The sequence below is a fragment of the Mustela putorius genome, unplaced genomic scaffold, assembly GCF_011764305.1.
Source record: "Mustela putorius furo isolate JIRA1106 unplaced genomic scaffold, ASM1176430v1.1 tig00000107_pilon_pilon_pilon, whole genome shotgun sequence".
NCBI classification, from domain to species: Eukaryota; Metazoa; Chordata; class Mammalia; order Carnivora; family Mustelidae; genus Mustela; species Mustela putorius.
Window position 1 is genome coordinate 4,951,841 of NW_025421284.1, and position 16,914 is coordinate 4,968,754.

At 66.9% G+C, this 16,914-nt stretch overlaps 1 protein-coding gene across 6 annotated transcripts in view; it reads left to right on the forward strand.

Moving 5' to 3' along the window:
* Nucleotides 1-16,914, forward strand: part of SLC12A7 (solute carrier family 12 member 7) — a 67,849-nt gene that overhangs the window by 25,250 nt on the left and 25,685 nt on the right. Inside the window, exon 1 of one of the 6 annotated variants that reach the window (XM_045089254.1) lies at nt 2,223-2,490. The exons of 2 other annotated variants lie outside the window; for them this stretch is intronic. In XM_045089254.1, coding sequence (XP_044945189.1) covers nt 2,316-2,490 — 175 coding nt within the window. In that variant the 5' untranslated portion in view covers nt 2,223-2,315. Of the gene's footprint in view, nt 1-2,222; nt 2,491-3,001; nt 3,124-8,327; nt 8,584-16,914 lie in introns of those variants that run through there. 3 more of the 6 variants (XM_045089258.1, XM_045089265.1, XM_045089262.1) reach the window with 3 other exon arrangements.

Here is a 16,914-nt window from a genome sequence, read left to right on the forward strand (position 1 = left end):
TGGAGGATTCGGGCCATTGTTTGCAGAACCCCAGACCAGTTCCGTGCTTGGGACAAAGAGCCTGCCCCGCCCCCCTCAGGGCCGAGTCGAGTCCCCAGGGCAGGCCGCAGGGCTTCTGAGCCAGGAAGCCACCCAGATGCGGGTGGTCACAGGGCTGGTCACACACAGGGTGCGGCTTGGGCTCTGGCCTGCCCCCCCCCCGCCCCCCCCCCGTCCACTCCCACGGCCGCACTGCTGGCCGCCGCCTTCCTCAGCAGGGGGGCCGACTGAGGACCTTCAGAGGCCCCGCTGGCCCTGGGTGGCGTCACAGAGAGAACGCAGCCCGCCCTGCCAGCCAGGAGAGTCCAGTAGCCACAGAGCCATGAAGGGCTCCTGAAGTGACCTCTCCCGTCCCGGACTCTGTACCCTGCTGTCCTTATACTGCCCCGGCCAGGGACGGCTCAGCACGCGTTGGCTGGAAGAAGACACTGGGTTTTAAGTGAAGGGTCTCCCTCTTTCCTCCTGCCTCCCCTCCCCCTCCCCCTCCCCCCACCCCCGCCCTCCTGGTGGGCTTCGCTATCAGTACAGGAGTGTCCTGGGGCATCTTCTCCCTTTGGGGCAAGAGGTAGCCTTTTCCTCAGGACTGGCCCAGGCCCACACTTCCTGGAGAGGTGGTCTCAGCCTCCTGGACCCCGGGGCAGCTCCCAGCTCCCAGCGGGAAGGATGAGTGGAACTCTGGGGCCATGAAAGTCGGAGGCTCTGCCATAGGCTAGGAAAAAGAGAAGAGAGCCCCCCAGCCCCCTGAGAATGACCCTGCACCTCTGGGGCTCACGTCTTCATCCTAAAGTGAAGGCTGGGCCCCTCTGGGACACTCCTGCAGTCACCAGGGCTCAGGGCCAGGCAAACCTCCATTCGCACACGCCCGCCCTTAAGCACCACGCTCTGCAGTCTTGCGGACGGACCCCAGACTTCTTCAACGAAGCTGACCTTCCCTGAGCAGGACACCTGGAAACCTTCTGTACTTTGGGGGGTGGCCTTCTCCCCACCTTTCTTGCTGCTGCCCCAGGAGGGCAGCTGAGGGCACCGCTGCCATCTGACACTCCCAACCCCTGCCACGGGACCGTATCTCTCCGTGGAGGCTGGGGCAGGAGGGTTCCCGAGAGCAGTCCCGCTGGCTTGGGACCCTGGGGAAGCTGGTGCTGGTGCCGGCTGGGGCTCTGGTGCAGCTGGGGCGGGAGCCTGGGACAGACGGGGAGCCCGGCCACCCGACCGGCTTCTTTGGTCTTTGATTGAGGATGGACTTTGTGAGTTTGGCTTTAGAGCGTTTGTTGTGGACCCAGGCCTCTGTAACGCCGAGGCCCAGAGCCGTGGGCCTTCCTGCTGGCTGGCCTCGGCACATTTGCCTAGGGATCGGCTCCTCCTGGTCATCTGCTTACTGGTGTGTTGTGGCCTTGCTGCCCTCCCCTGTCTCTGCTTCTGGCTGGGAAACCCTACCCCTGACCTGCGTTTGGCTTCACTGCGCCTGGGCTCGTCACAGCTCGGACGCCGGAACTGACTTCCACTTGAATGGACCTGCTATTATGATTCCCTCCTTTCCATGTGTCCTGTGCTCAGGAGCGCGCCAGGTGTTTGGGGGGGGGGGCTGGGGTCCGGAGCCCTCCCTCACCTGGCCTCCCTTCCCTTCCATGGCTGCCCCAGCCTGGCCCCGAAGAAGGAAAGGGAGGGCTCCCCAGGAGAGAGGCTGGGGAGGGGAAAGGCCTGGGGTCCTCTGTGGGCCAGGACCCGTCTCAGACCCTTGGTAACTTGTCTGAGTTATGTCTCGTGAGGACGGAACCCCCACAGCAGCCCCGACGGCCGCCTGCACAGTGGCCTCCGCTCCCCGCCCTCGGCCCGCCCCCCGAAGCACGGCTCCCTCGGGTTGGAAACCCCCGCGTCGGGGCGCGGGAGCCAGGCGATCCCCGCTTGGTTGGGTGGGGGGTACCCTGCGGACAGGGGCCAGCTGGGGTGGGGGGCCGGTGCTGGAGAGGACAGGGCGGGCGCGGGCCTGGCCCGGGCGGAGCGACGCCGGGGGCGGGGGCACCCTGGGGGCGCGGGCGGTCCCGGAGCGCAGGCGGGGGGAGGGGACCTCTGCGGGAGGCGCCCGCCCCGCCCCGCGGCGCGCAAACTTTTCCGGCGGCCGAGGGGCAGGCAGGTGAGGTCACGTGGCCGGGGGCGGAGCGAGCCGGGCCGGGGGCGGACCGCGCGGACCCCGCCCCTGCGCCCAAGTCCCGCGGCGCGTCGGCGGAGCGCGGGCCGGAGCGCGGAGCGAGCGGGGAGCGCGCGGGCAGCGGGGCGCCATGCCCACCAACTTCACGGTGGTGCCGGTGGACGCGAGGGCGGACGGCGGCCCGGACGAGGCGGCCGCGGCGGCCGAAGGGGCCGAGGGGGCCGAGGGGGCCGAGGGGGCCGAGGGGGCCGAGGGGAGCGAGACGCCGGGCCCCCCCGAGGGCGAGCCCGACTGCCAGAGCCCGGGTGAGCGCGGCCGCACCTGCCCGCGGGACAAAGGCGGGGCCGGGCTGCGCGGGGCCCGGGGACGGCCGGGAGGAGGGGCGGCCCGGGCGGGGTCTGGGGAGAGGGCGGCCCGGGAGGGCTACTTTCCACGCACCGTCCGCACCCCCTTCCCTCGGGGTCCCCCCAGCGGCCCCTGTCCCTGCGCACGACGTCTCACCCGCACGACCCCCTCTCGACCCCCGCACCCCTGCAGCGGCCTGCAGAGCCGCGTCCCCAGGCTAGTCCCGGGGGCGCAGGGCTTCTGCCGCGCCCGGGGCTCCCGGGGCTGCGGGTCCGAGCGCCGCTCCCGCGGGGCCGCCGCCGGCTCCTTCCTCCCCGCCCGCCGGGTGGGACGCGAGCGGGGCCGGGACGCCCGGGGTAGCTATGGAGACGGGGAGTGGCCTCCCCCTGCGTGAGAACGTCCGGGCCCCCCGGGTCCCGGGCGGCCGCGGCCAGGGCGGCCCCAGTGCCTTCCTGCTTCCTTCCTGTTGCCTTTGCTCTGCTCTTGCGCGCTGGGGCAAAGGCCTCCGGCCGATAAGCTCCGGCCGAGCGCCCAGCTGTGGGCACCGCCTGACTGCCCTCGGACCCGCTCTTCCGCGGGGTCATCGCGGGAAGGTCGGCCGGTCCCGGCGGGGCTGGGGGAGGGGCCGCCCATCCCAGCGGAGCCGTGCTCTGGCCAAGGGTCCTTCTCCCCCGCGCCTTTGTTTCTGGACTGGGGAGGTGCCCAGCGCTTTCACTTTCTCTTGGGGGGATCCCCCAGGCCCGCTTCTTCTGCTATCTGGGCTCCAAACCGTTGGGCCACCTCCGGTAGCTACTCTCTAGAACTGGGGGTCGTGGGAGAGCAGGCCACAGCCGCGGGTCTCCACTGTGCCTGGTCAGAGGCTCCCCATTCCCATGGCCCAGACCCCTGCAGGTCCCCTGCCCTGGCTGTCGAGGCCGGCCCTTCTGAGAGCACCCACCGTCAGGCGCACCCCCCCCCCCCCAGGTGTCTCTTCCCGCCTGTGGGGTGAGGCCTCCATCCAGCTCTCTGTGTGTGTCCTGGGGCCTGGGACAGGTGGCGGCCGCGGACTGGCTTGAGGGCTGCTGACAGGAGGCAGGCGAAGAAGCAGGGTCTGTGCCCACGGCCTCTCCTTGCTTCTGGGCCCGCTCTGGCTTCGTCCTGCGATGCGCTGTGTTCCAGCAGCCTCTAGACGTGCCTCGTGTTTCCAGAGGAGGCTCCCTGTTGCCTGCCCCGCTCCCCGTCCGCTGGCTCCTCCTCGGGCGACTGGGGTCCTTTCTCTCCAGACTTGGAGTGGGTCTTGTTTTGAAGCCGGGGTAATTTTCTTTCTGCTCCTTTCCTTGTCTCTGCACTTAGGAGCTCTAGGTTGGGCTCTGGGGCCTGTGGGCCTGCAGCCAGGCGCTGCGGCTGCCAGGAGGGCTGGGCGGCTTGCCCATCTGGGCTGGTGGGCGGCCGGGCTCCTGAGCCCCCGGCTGGCCCCACTGAGTGCCGCCTGCGCTCTCGGCTTTCGCCCCTTCCCTTCCTGCCAAGGGCTCTCCTGGGATCTCACGGCCCCGCGTGATGTGTGGCCCAGAGCGAGGGCACATGCGGACGGCGGCTTCATGCTCCCCCCGCCCCCCATGAAGCCTGCATAGAGGTCATCTGGGTCTGACATTTTGTGTGCTGCGCTCTTTCTTGTCCCCCGGACGGGGGTTGGGGGGTGTGGTGTCCTGTGTTTTGGGGCCTCTGCTAGGGTGGGCATCGCCGTTCCTCTAAGGTCCCGGAGTGCATTTGGGGCTCAGAGGGACCCTGTGACTGGCACCGAGTCCCCGGCATGACTAGGGGCCTGGGGAGGCCAGGCTGGAACCCCTCTGTGCACCCTAGGGTCTCCACAGCGGTCACATCTGGCCCCGTCGCAGGTTCGGCCAGTACCCAGGGGAAGGTCCTGGCTCTCCGGATGGGCTTCCTGGAGTTGGTGACAGTGAAGTAAGGTTCAGGAGGCCCTCCTGGGGTGTTTCTGGAAGCCCTGAGTTGTCTGGAAAGAGGAGTCCTGACAGTGGAGGTGAGGGCGCAGGGTGTGCGGAGAGTGACTGACCGGTTGGCAGGAGCGCCGCTGTCCTCGGAGCCTGGCAGAGCTGCGCGGGACCGTGGGGTCTGCCCGGCCTCAGTGAGGACTGGTGAACCGTGGACCAGAGCTGGAAGGAGCCCAAACGCTGCCCCCATCCCCAGGCTCCTCCTCCACGCACCCCAGGCCAGCGCGGTGTGTCAGGCGCAGGGTGAGGCCGGGTCCTGGCCGTGGGAGGCCCCCCACAGCTACAGGCCTTCAGTGCCGAGGCCGGAGGAAGCCTAGCACTGACCCTGACTGGCCTCCGCAGGCCCAAGGCTGGTGCTTCAGAGCCGGGAAGATGGGAAGCAGCAGCCAGTGGTGCTCGGTGCAGACCTGTGCAGAGGGAGGCCGGGCGCGCACGGGGGTGGATGCGGCGTCCGCAGCGGCTTCCCCACCCTGGGCCGGTGGGGTGGGGTGTGTTCTGCAGTGACAGGTTGGCCTTCCTTGGGGTCCCGTGGGTCGTCCGGGACATTCGTCCTGCGTTTGCTGGTGATTAGTGATACCAAGTGGGAGGGGCTCTGCGTCCCTCTGTGCTGTGTTTGTCGGAGAAACGCCTTTTGGAGCAGGAGTGGTGAGGAGTAGGTTGTCTTCCTGAGTCCCACGCGTGGGGTTTTGAGCCGTGTGACTGGTGGGCCTGGGTGGAGGCCCTTCTGAGCCTTGTGGGTGGGCCCTGGAGCGGGCAGGTGTGCAGTGAGGCGTGGCCACAGGCTGTGTGTCCGGGTGGAGGTGGGGGGCTCAGCCCGTGGAGGCTGGACTGACCGCCCTGTGTCCCCTGTCCCCGGCTGAGACTCTAGCCTCCTTGTCCTGTTGGTGACTTTTCTGTGACTCGGCTCCCCTTGGGCACCCAGGGGTCTCTCCCTCACCCTCTGAAGTGGGCCCGTGCTTCCCGGAGGCACCGACCCAGACGGTCCCGGGGAGCGTTGCCCGTGCACTGCCAGGGTGTGTGGCAGGCCGGCCATCGGGCAGTGCGGGCCACTCGGAGGTCACGGCCCCAGACCTCACGCTCTGGTTCTGTGAGTGGGTGGCCGCTGACGGGCTGGGCAGGGCTTGTGCGAAGGACGCGGTGGAGCAGTGAGGTCCGCTGGGCGAGACGCAGGTTTCGGGAAGGGCGGGAGGTGCCGCAGCGGCCCTGGGAGCAGAAGGCACTGGCTCCTGCCGTTCCATTGACAGAGCCTTGGGTGCTGGAGGGAAGGCCGCCCGGCTGCGGGGACGAGCTGCGGTGGTCCCCGGGCTGTGTGGGGAGATGTCTGTGATGGCCGCGGGGGAGGGTCGGGGCCGCACAGCAGCGTCCCGGGTACCAGACACGGTTGTCAGAGGCAGAGGAGCAGGGGGCGGAAACACCAAGCCGAGCGTGCGGCCAGGCGCTGGCTCCCCTGTCCTTAAGCACCAGGTGGTCCCTTGGGGGCAGGCGCTCCTCTTGAACATCCTCCTCAGAGCCTACGGGTGTGTGCGTGTGCACACGTGTGCCTGTGTGTTTACCTGTGTCACACACCAGATTTTGGGGCGCACGTATGTTTGCTGTGTACACACGCAGGCCTGTGTGTGTGCGCGCGCGCGCGCGCGTGGGCCTGTGTGGGCCCATGGAGGTGGGTACGGGGGCTTGATGGTCACACGGTGTCCGGCTGTTGTGCGCGGTGGACCCGTCCCACGCAGTGGCTGGAGGTGCGCCTCCAGGGGCTCGGGTCAGGCTTCGGAAGCAGTGGTGAGACAGCGTCTGTGCTTCTGATCTGCGATCTGTTCCCAGGACGTGGACGAGGAGACTTGCTATATAGATCAGGTCTGTGTTGTTCTGGAAAGTTCTCCAGACCTTCTGAGTTTCACCCCCTCTGTGCTGGAGCACATAGATAGCTGAGCTGTGGACACCAGTGGTGCTGGTCACTGCCGGGGGGACGGTGCGGTGTCTGGCATGAGGGACGCCTCCGGGGGCCGGCTCCTTGGGGTCTGCTGGGTGCTGGTTACTGGCCACGGCTGTTTGTTCTTCGGGCCTGTGGAGTCTGCAGCCTGGCAGGTCCCTCATGGCCTTGGGTTTATCAGTGAGCTGAGCAGTCCGTGCTCTCCTGGGGGCACAGAGGCTGCAGGGACCGGCACGTGATTTGTGGTGCACTGGGGAAGACGGGGAGCCATGAGGTGCTGCGCACGGGGGTGCCAGCAGTGAGGGTGGCCAGGAGGCAGGGCAAGGCCCCTCTGGAGACCCTGCGCTCTGGGGCCTCTGTGGCACCTGGCTATGTGGCTTCCAGACTTCGGGGACGTCTCTAAGCTGCAGCCTGCCCGTAGGGTGGGGATGTTCCGGAGCCGGGAACTGGGCTGTCCTGGGGACCCCACCACCCACCAGTTGCTGCTCTCAGTAAGGGGAGCTGTGGCCAGGAGCGGGGAGCAGCTGACCCCACAGACGGAGCCTCTGCTCCCTCAGCAGTGGTGACGTGGGCACGGGGCGGGGGTGGCTGTCCCCGCATTCAGGAGTCAGACTGTGGGGTGGTGACGGGGACCAGCAGCCCCCGAGCGCTGGTCGGTGGGGTGAGCCTGCCCCGGACAGGCGCCATGAGTCAGGCTCTGCAGCCACGGGACGCTGAGGTGGCCCAGGGGAATTCCGCGGAGGGGCCAGCGGGGGTGGGGCCTCACTGCCTCGTGAGGGGCATGGGGTGTGCAGCTCCCAGGCCTCTGGGGCCCCCCTCATGCCCGTTTCCAGAGCGGAGCAGGCTCTGAAGCGGCAGGACTTGCGTGCGGAGGGGCTGCCGTGCTGTGCGTCCTCACACGCCCTCCCCTGCGCGGGTCGGGAACTGGGGAACTCGCCACAGTGCCTCCGTGGTGGGTGCCTTGGGTCTTGTTGGGGGGCAGGAGCCCCTCCTCGCCCTTACTGAGGGTCTGGGAGCCACGTGGCGTGGCCCGCGCCTCTCTCCATGGTGGGTTTGTGGGTTTCCGGGGATTTCTTTCAAGTAAACGGCCCCAGACGTTTCCTTCGTAGAGGCGTGGGGCAGGTGCACCTCGGGGGTGCGGACGGGTTCTTGGGGGCGCTGCAGAGGGTGCTGCCTCATGTGAGCGTGGAGCTGGTCAGGGCTGAAGCCACTGGGCGCGGGCAAGGCGGCCGGCTCAGGGGTCTTTGCTGCCGGTCAGTGAGGCACAGGGTGGCGGCGCCGGGTCCGGTGGTGCAGTGCCAGGTGGGACCTGCAGGCGGCCATCCTCCGTCCCAGCCCAGTGCAGTCCCCTCTGGCAGGGTCACTGGCAGGGTGGCTCCTGGGTTGACCCAGGCTCCTGCATCAGGGACGGGTGACCTTGGGCCAGGGACACCTCCAGGGCCGCCATCCTCACCACGGCACCCGCGGGGGCAGCAGCCGGGCCGGGCTCGGCGGGCGGGGAGGACGCGGGACATGGGGCCGTGTTCTGTTGGTGTGTGTGTGCCGGCCCGTGTCGGGGTCTCCTGTGTCCCCCATGTTGGGACATGAGTTCTGCCACCAGCCGCTGCAGACACGTGCCCAGAGAGCAGTGTTTGATGTTGGGCGTTAATTCCTGATCCCAGGGCCAGGCGCTTTCTGTCTCCGCTGGCTTTGCGAGCCGAGCCCTCCTCGAGTTATGTCCACTGCTGCTGTAGCCACAGCGGAGCTGGGCAGGGCAGCTGTGTCCACGCGGCTCCGGGAGCACGAGCCTGGGTGGGGGAGCCTTTGACCAGAGCCCAGTGGGACGCGTGTCCCGAGCCATGGGAGTTCGGGCCTGGGGCCGTCCAGGCTGTCAGGCAGCAACCTGGGGGCACCCGGGGGGACTCGAGGCCAGTGTTGTCGCTGAAACAGCAGAGCACAGAGGGTTAATGTCATCCCCTTAGGAGAAAGAGGGAAGTTCCCTCTGTTCGGAGCAGAGGTCTGGACTGTGCAGATAAGACAGGCAGCTTCGGCGGGACCAAGATCGGGGACAGACGAACCCGGGTCCCCTGGCACCTGTCCTGTTGGCACCCCCGCTGCTGCCATGATGTGGGTCCTTGAACCTCCTGTCAGGAGTCCCGGTGAGCAGGTGGCCCTGTGTCCTGGGGGGCGACCTCCTGGGAGGCTGCGTCCGCGCTGGGCGGGGAGGTGTGCGGGCTGGAACCTTGGCCCTGGTCTCTGGCGTGCCTGGGGCTTGTTTCCTTCTCTGCCCTTGGGTGGTTTCTTGAGGAACAGTTGGAGGCGGCGGAGGTGCTGTCCTGAGCCCTGTGTGGTCTGGGCTGGGTAACCGAGCAGCGTCGTCCCGGGGTGTGGCCCCCTTCAGCCAAGTGGCTCATGGCTGGCGGCTCTGGGGGAGGGGAAGAGAGCACACGGCCATTGCGGCATGTTCGCCACTCAGAGCTGCTTTCGCTTCCGCGAAGCGGGGGCTGCTGTGGGCCGTGTGCACAGCTGGGAGCTGAGCCTGTGTCCGCTTGGTGGCCGTGGCCTGGCACCACCTGCGAGGTAGGGGTAGCCGGGCACTGGCAGAGTGGGGACTTCCCTTACGGGCACTGGCAGTCCCGTGCCCCACGTGCGCCTCACGTGCACTAGCCGGTGCTCCCGGGGGCCCTGAGGAGTGCGCCTGTGCCTCAGTTTTCCCGTCCAGGAGCAGGTCTGTCCCCGAGGTGGCTGTGACCTCTCCGCTCCCTCTGTCTGTGGCGCCCGCGGGCCTGCTGCTTCCCAGGGAGCCCGGACGGTCACTGGGGAGGGATCAAGTGGGGCGGAGACCAGGAGGAGCTGCAGGCCGGTCTCGGGTTTCCTCCTCCCTCTGCCGCAGGGGCCCGGCTTGGTGGCCGCCAGACGGGAGCCGGCCTGCGGAACAGGAGCTGCCCCAGGAGGCAGGGGAGGGCTCGGTGCCCATGGCAGACTCACCACCCCCTCCTTGGGGCTCAGTGTGCCAGCAGTGGGTCCCGATGCAGGAGAAGTCTCGGGAGAGGTCATGGGAGAGGTTGGACCAGAACCGGTGCAGATGAGGGACTGACTGGGGGGTGGGGTCCCCGTTCCCGGCGCTGGGGGCACACCCTTTGGGGGAGAGTCTGGTGAAGCCTTCAGGGTGCGGGTCCCCAGAGAGGCCCCATGTCCACGTGTATGAGAACACGTGTGCGAGTGTATGTGTGTCTGCTGTGTGAACGTACGCGCGTGTGTCCAGCCCGTGAGATCTTCCGGGCCCGGTGTTTCTGCGCTGCCGCCTCTCAGTAACCGAGCCTGTCCTGGGATGCCCCTTCTTCTCTGGACCGAGTCCGATATAAAGGAAATGTGCTGCACATGGGGCCACTGGCTGGTCTTGGGGACCGAGAGCCCTGTACATGGCAGTAGTGCATTGCCGTGGTGGCTTTGGTTTCTGTTGGCCGGTGGCTGTGTTCCTCCAGTGTCTGGAACCTGCCTGACCCCTTCTCCTAGAGGTCCCCAAGCTGTTTTCCTGAGGGAGCCTCCCCTCTGGAGTGGGGGGCGCGTGGGAGAAGGTGGAGAACCGGGGGGCCCCTGGACGCGGCGGGCCTGGAGCCGGAGGCTGCGCTGCCCTATGGCCGTGAGGCTGCTGGCGGGTGGTGGTTTCAGGTCACTTTTGCCGTCCCAAGCGTGCTGGGTCAGGAAGCGCTTGATGCTTTGCAGGTGAGGTTGTGTCCCTGCGGGGAGGCTTCTCGGAGCAGCATGCAGGCCCAGCTGCCCCTGCGGGCTGGATGCGCCCGTGCGGGGTGCTGGGCTTCGGGAGATGCCGTGCACACATGGACATCCCTCACGCGTGGGTGGACCCTGGCGTTAGGGCAAGCCGTGTGTCCTTCCGCATCAGGGACCCCAGGGCAGAAGCTTGACGTGGCCTTTAAGTAAAGGGCCTCGTGTCGGGGGAGCGTGTGGGGTGTGGGGCAGAGGAGACCAGGTTTAACATGCTGACCTGAGACCGTTGCATGGAACTTGGGGAAGAGTGACTCTGGCGTCCTGCCCTTCCCTGTGGCCCCAGGGGTGGCCCTGCAGGTCCTGGGCACTGAGGAGGCCTTGGGATGGGCTGGTGCTCGGCCGGCAGGAAAGGGTCCCCTTTCCCGTCAGCCCAGCTCCTCTCTGCTTCCTCACTGGCCAGGCACGCTCCGGAGGCGGCCGTCCTTCTGCTGTCCCGGAGCCCCGGGACGGGAAAGGCTCGTCCCTCCTCCCTGAAGAGGGGCTGCACGGTGTCAGCGCCGTCTCTGCCGTGGGCCCTCTGAAGGCTCTTGTCCTCATGGTACTTGCTCTGATTTTGACACAGTATTTGTTTTAGCCAGAAATGTGCCCTGAAAGCCATGGGGACTCTGACCTTGAGCCTGGCAGTGGTTTCCCGGCCTGAAGGCAGGCGCCGTTCTGCACCACAGGGGCACGGGGGATCCCGCTGGCCCGCATTTCAGACTCCAGCAGTGGTCCTGGATGTGGAGCCTAGTGGGGTGGGGGTGCACAAGTCCACTGTTCGGGCCGTGGAACCTAGAAACGCTTGATTCCGGCTGGAACCACTTCAGAGACATCGGCCACGAGGGCTGCCCCGGGGTCTGGCCATTAGATGCACCAGGGGGTCACCTGATGGGATTCCATCCTGCGGGGGCAGGACGGCGGGTGGATGCTGTCCTATTGAGGTCTCTTCTGCCGCTGCCTGAGGGAGAGGTAGGGGACGTCCAGTTTCACACGCAGAAGCGGAAGGAGCCGGGGAGTGATGTCTGGCTCGCTCCGGAGGAGGCGGCGTGGCCGGACGGGCAGACGGAGGCTGTAACCTGAGCACGGCCCGAGATGGGGGCGATTGGGGCTGCATGGGGCCGCAGCCCTCTGCGGGAATGTGGGCTTTGCATGGGCCTCAGGAGCAGACCGCCAGGGTCACGGCTGCTTCCCGGCCTCTGCGGGCCCCCCGCTCTGCCCGGGGCCTTGCCTCCCTCCTGGCATCGGACTTGCTGTGTTTGCTTGGGAATGGCAGGGATGCACACGCTGCTTTCAGAGACGGCCCCGCTGGGCTGTGCAGAGAGCAAGTCTGGAGTCTGGGGCGTGCCCAGAGTCAGGTTTGGGGAAGGGGGGTGCGGTTGGCCAGGATGACCTCGCCCCTGGTCACGGCCCTCACGGTGAAGTTCACATTTCGTGGAGTCAGAGATGGGCATCAGAACTGATGGGCGGCTCCCCGGCGTCAGAGACACAGGACACTGCCATGAGTGCAGACAGGCATCACGATGTGTGTCCACGCTCCGGATGCTGGGGCTTTCACGGAATGTGTGGTGCACGTTTTGTAACAGAGCAAGGTAAAGCCTTGGTGGTTCATCCAGGCCCTCGCACCCGAAGCCCCCTGGTGCCCCCTCTGGGCTCCATTTCCTTCCTGAAACCTTGTTTTGGACCCAGCAGACATCATGTCTGGTCTGTTCCTGGGAGGGCCCGTCTATGGCCTCTGGGTCCCGGTCCTGGAGGTGGGGGGCGTGGAGCAGGTGCAGAAGGTGTGCCGCCGGCCTTCCCTGAGAACCCGGGGAGGCCGGCAGCCAGGCCCGGCCCCTGCGGTCTCTTCAGGGTTCAGAGAGGCGTGCTGCGGGAGGCACTGGCTCTCCACAGAGGTCTCCGGGCTGAGGAGCTTTGAAAGGCCTGTCCTACACGCTGTGAGGTGGGCAGAGACCGCTACCAAGGCTGGGGACGTGGCGGGGCGGGCAGAGAGAGGATGGCCGCTTCCCTGCTCTGTGGCCACGCGGAAACAGCTGTGTGTTGAGAACCTGCTCTGCTCCTGGGCTCTGCAAGCCAAGGCTTGGCTGTCTGTGTGTCAGTGAAGTTTTGTCGGCACCCGGCCTCGCCGTTGGACGTGTTCGCAGTGCTTGGTGCTCCACGTGCTGTCCTGCCGTCAGCACTCTTGAGCAGTGTGGGTCAGGAGCCTCGTAGACTGCCATAGAATTTATACGTGGCCGTTTTTGTGGTCATGTATAAATTGCAGGAGAAACGCTTTGTGGCAGGAACACGGGGTGGGGGGGGAGGCTCTCATGGTCTTCCTGCCCAGGTGATCTCAGGCGACCCTGGTACTGGATCCCTCCCTTTCGCACTGACAACCTGGGGACCCGTCCCCTCTGCCTCTCCCCCAGGGGCTGTAGGATCTTGTGGATTTTTGCCCCAGTCCCTCCACGTGTTGGTGACACGTGGTCGTTGGACGCGCGTGTTCCGTGTTCATGAACGGCGCCTGCCTGTCGTGTTCTCCAGGCCTGTTTGTAAGTGTTCTCTTTGTTTCTTTGGGATAAAAATTACCTCTTTGTTTGCTGAGTTTTATGTCTGGCACGGCTCTGGACCTGCACATGCACTGGTCAGATGCCACGTTCCCTGGTCCCGCGTGGCCAGTGCCCCGAGTCCATCCCCGTGTCTGTCCTGCCCCAGGGGTCCCCAGGGCGATCCGGCCTGTGCCCGTTTCTTTCTCATGAGGCTGCGGGTTCGGGACCCAAGTGCTCAGAGGGCGGTGGCCGTGGGGCAGTGGAGGAATGTGGGCTGGGGCTGCTGTGGGGCTCTACAGTGTCCCCTCTGGGAAGGCACTGCCGGGTCGTGGGAAAGCAGGTCTGACGTGGGACCACCTCCAAGTCCCTGCAGCAGGAGCTCCCGCAGCCGCAAACCCACTGCCCACCGGGGCGGGAGCTGGCGTTTCTGAAATTCTGGCACATGAGCCCTGCCCCTCGTGGTGCCGCCGATGCGGGCACGCGCTCCCTGGCCCGGTTCCGTGGGTGGCTCCCCACTTCTTGCCCTCTTAAAGGGAGCGCCCTCTGTTCTGCCAGTGTCCTGGGCACCTCCTGTGCGCCGTTCCCACAGCTCCGCCACACCGCCCTGTTCCCCCATCATCCCAGTCTGCGGTCGAGCTTGTGGGGAGCAGCCCGCGCGGGCCGGGTGCATTTGTTCCCCATGGGAGGTGTGGGCCAAGTGACCTGTAAACCCACTCTGTCCCCAGTGAGCAGAGGAGCGGCAGGGGAGGGCTCGGGGAATGGCCCTGGGGCTCGCCCTCCCGTCCCGAGACTGTGCTCCACGGAGGACCGTGCCCTGCTCTGGCTTCGTGGTGCTCGGGGGCGCTGTGCCTCGCTCTGAGGGGATCTCAGGGCTCAGCAGTGTTGGGAGTTCAGTGCAGCGAGCGGGTGGGTACAACAAGCAGGTTCTCCGCGGGTTTCCGTGAACCGGATTCAGTCCTAAGGGTGTAGGCGAGCCCCATGCGGGCTCCCCGCGGCAGGAAGGGAGAGGAGCCTGCCGCGGGCGGTGCGGGGGACCGGCCCTGTGACCTCGTGCGGCGGCGGGCCCAGTGGGCTGCATGTGCCGCTGTCCCTCTGCGTGGTCCTGGCAGGACGTGGGCCTGGGCTGCTGTCTGCCCAGGCTTGTCCCCGGGCCCCTGTCGTTGGGCACACGATCTTCGGCGCACCCGACGCCCAGGAACGATGCCGCATACTCAGGCCGCGCCTACGGGGTTGCTGAGGGGGCGGTGGGCCCCGCGCAGTTGGCAGTTCAGGAGCCTTGAGCCGTTGGCCCGAATGGCTGGCCTGGGCTTTCCCCTTTGGGAAGGGCCTTTCTAGAGGCAGTTTCCTTTCTGTTTGAGCAGTTGTTTTTAAGCTTGACTTTGGCCTCGAACATGAGTTGGGAGGCGGGAGCGCTCAGAGGATCCCCGTGCACCTGTTGGCCCGAGTTGCCCGAAGGCTGACATTTACGGCATCTCTCTGCCCCCTTCTGCCCTGCAGGGCCTCCCTGAGCCGCCGGGAGGCGAGACCACGCTTCCTCCGGCTTCACCAGCTGGCCCAGCGGTGTCCTTTATCAGAGGAACCCCGGGCACAAGCTGCTCTCCCCCTTCCCGACGCTGGTCTCCAGCTTCCAGAACCTTCCGCACCTGTCTTTGTCCGCCAGGGTGCGGCGTACCTGAGGTGCAGCTTTTCTGTGGGTTCCTGTCTGGGTCGCCTCAAGCTTCCTGAAGTCTTTGCTGTCGCACATTTTCGCTTCTGGGTGTTGGCTGGCCTGTGACCCTGGTGGTGACCTTGGTTAGATGGGTGTGCTTGCCTGCTGACGAGCAGCAGGTGCCACGGCCTGGGCCTCCTGTCTGCTTGTGGGTGGCGCACGCAGCGCTGCGGTCGTCTGGCGTCCTGCTGCACTGCGGTCCTCGGGGGCTGTGCCTGCCCCTGTCCTGCGGCGGGGGTTTGGGTGTGTGCTGTGACCTTCCACTCTGACGCAGGGGGTTTGGGAGACGCCGGCCTCTTCTTGGCAGGGGGTGTGGGCGGCAGAAGGGCCTCTGGCCAGGCAGGGAGCCACGGCCACGCCTGGGGCACTCGCTCGCACACGGGCCGGTCTTGGGGGAGCTCACCTGAGTCTCTGTAAGGGGCACCCCCGCCGGGCCCCGCTGTTCCGGGGCGGTTACTGCAGGGTTTCGCCTGCGCTCAGGGCTGGGGCCGCTTCCTTGACCCCCCGCGTGCGGTGATGACGGCCATCCGTTGGGATGGGGTCGTTTGTACTGCGCTCGCTGTTTTGTCTGTGCTCCTGGTCTCTTCTGGGTGTGGGAGACGGGTGCGGTTCCAGGAGCCGGGCAGGGAGCCGGGCAGGGAGCCGGGCAGGGAGCCGGGCAGGGAGCCGGGCAGGGAGCCGCTGTCCTGACAAGTGCAGGGGCTGAGGTCGGGAAGAGGCTGTGTGGCGCTGACCAGGCCGGCAGCCACGGGTGTGGGGTTTGGGGGGCGGGTGTCACGGCTGCCACCTTGAGGGTCTGGGGGGGCCTTGGGCGGCTGGGTGTGCTGTCAGGGACGGGGTGTGCCTGGATTTCGGGGGCCGCTCGGCTGGGGAGGGTGGGGGGTTCTCTCCTGTGCCCAGCATGGCCGTCTGCTCTCGCTCACCCTTGTCACCTTGAGCTGCTGTGGGGATGCACTGGGGACCTCCCCAGCCCCACCCCTGAGTGTCGGGGAGGACGGTGACCAGATCCCGGCGGTGACCCGACGGTGACTCAAGTGACCCTTGAGCTCGGTTGAGCTCGGAGACCGTGCAGCCCAGACTCAAGCACAGTGCCCACACGTGACCCTCGAGGACCTGCCGTCCCCACGGCCGGCCCTCGCAGGACCGCTGACGCCGGCCTACACGCTCACGCTTGTGAGGCCTTGTGGGAATTCTGCCGGGAAGCTGGAGTGGGGACCTGCCATGAGTCCGTGCAGCGCGGGGGGCCGCGGGGCCTGAGAACGCTGGTTGTGGAGACTTGTCCCTCCTCGCTGGGGAGCCGTCCAGTTGGCATCAGTGGTCACAGGTCAGAGCCCCAGGTGGCCCGAGCAGGTGCTGTGGGTTTGAGGGTCTCTTGCCTCACTGAGGACTGGACCCCGGGGGGTCCTGCTGCATGCGGGTGTCCGGCCTTGCGTAGGGTGGCCTCCTTGAACTCTGGACATCCGGCATGAGCCCCCTCTCCTTGGGGGTGGTGACTCCTAGACAGTACGGTGTTGGGGACGCAGAGGGTCCCAGCGAGAGTGTGTGGTCCCCGGGTTGCTCACACCACCGGCCCCCGACCGAGGCTTCTGGATGTGGAGCAGCATCGCCGTCCCGGGTGACACGGGGCGGCTGCGATGGGGCTCCTGTCACCCAGGGGTTGTAGCTTGGCCCTCTGCTTGCATTTGGACCCCATGATGCGGGGCCTGGTCTCAGGGTCTGGGTCGGGAGCCCACGGCCTGGTTCGGGACCTGAGCACTCCGCGTTCCTGTGCGCCTGGCCGGCGTCACTCCTCCTCAGGGCCCTGTGTGAGCACGCTTGCTTTCCTGTTGGGAGTGGTTCTGGCCAGGCTGCGACCGTGAGTCCCCAGGAGTAAGGGGGCACCGTGGGACCCAAGGGGACATCTCAGGACTTGACGTTCCTGAGGGGGCGGTGCTCCCGGGGCCCTCTCTCCGACCCTCTTAGGATAATGCCGGCACTGCCTGGGAGCCTGGCACCCGGGAGTGGGCGCCCTGTGCTTCTCGGAGGCTGATCCCCCGTGATGGACCACATCCTGTTGCTGCTGTAAACCCTGACAGCTGTGTCCACCGTGGCCTGTGTCAGAGATAAGCACAGAGCCTTACTGTGTCTCGAGCCACATTAGAACCCAAGTGCCCACTAATGGGTCACGAGGTGCCAGGGTGTTCCTGTTCTGATGAGCACAGGGTGTCTCGGGCTGGAGGTGTCTGGTCACCTCTGGGGTCCGCAGACAAGGCTGTGGCGGCTACAAGCCCGTGCTGGCCTGGAACCACCTCACAGAAATGGGAGAATCTGCGGCCATGCCTCGGGGCTGGGCATGACCCATGCGTGCCCACACTGAGGTCACCCCCTCCGTCCTGACGGGCTCAGAGAGACAGGGTGATGGCCGTGCTGTGGGCAGGCTCTTGGTGGAGGGTTGAGGGGATGCAGGATCCTGAGGGGGAGGCTGTGCCTGTTGGCAGGGCACCGGGGGG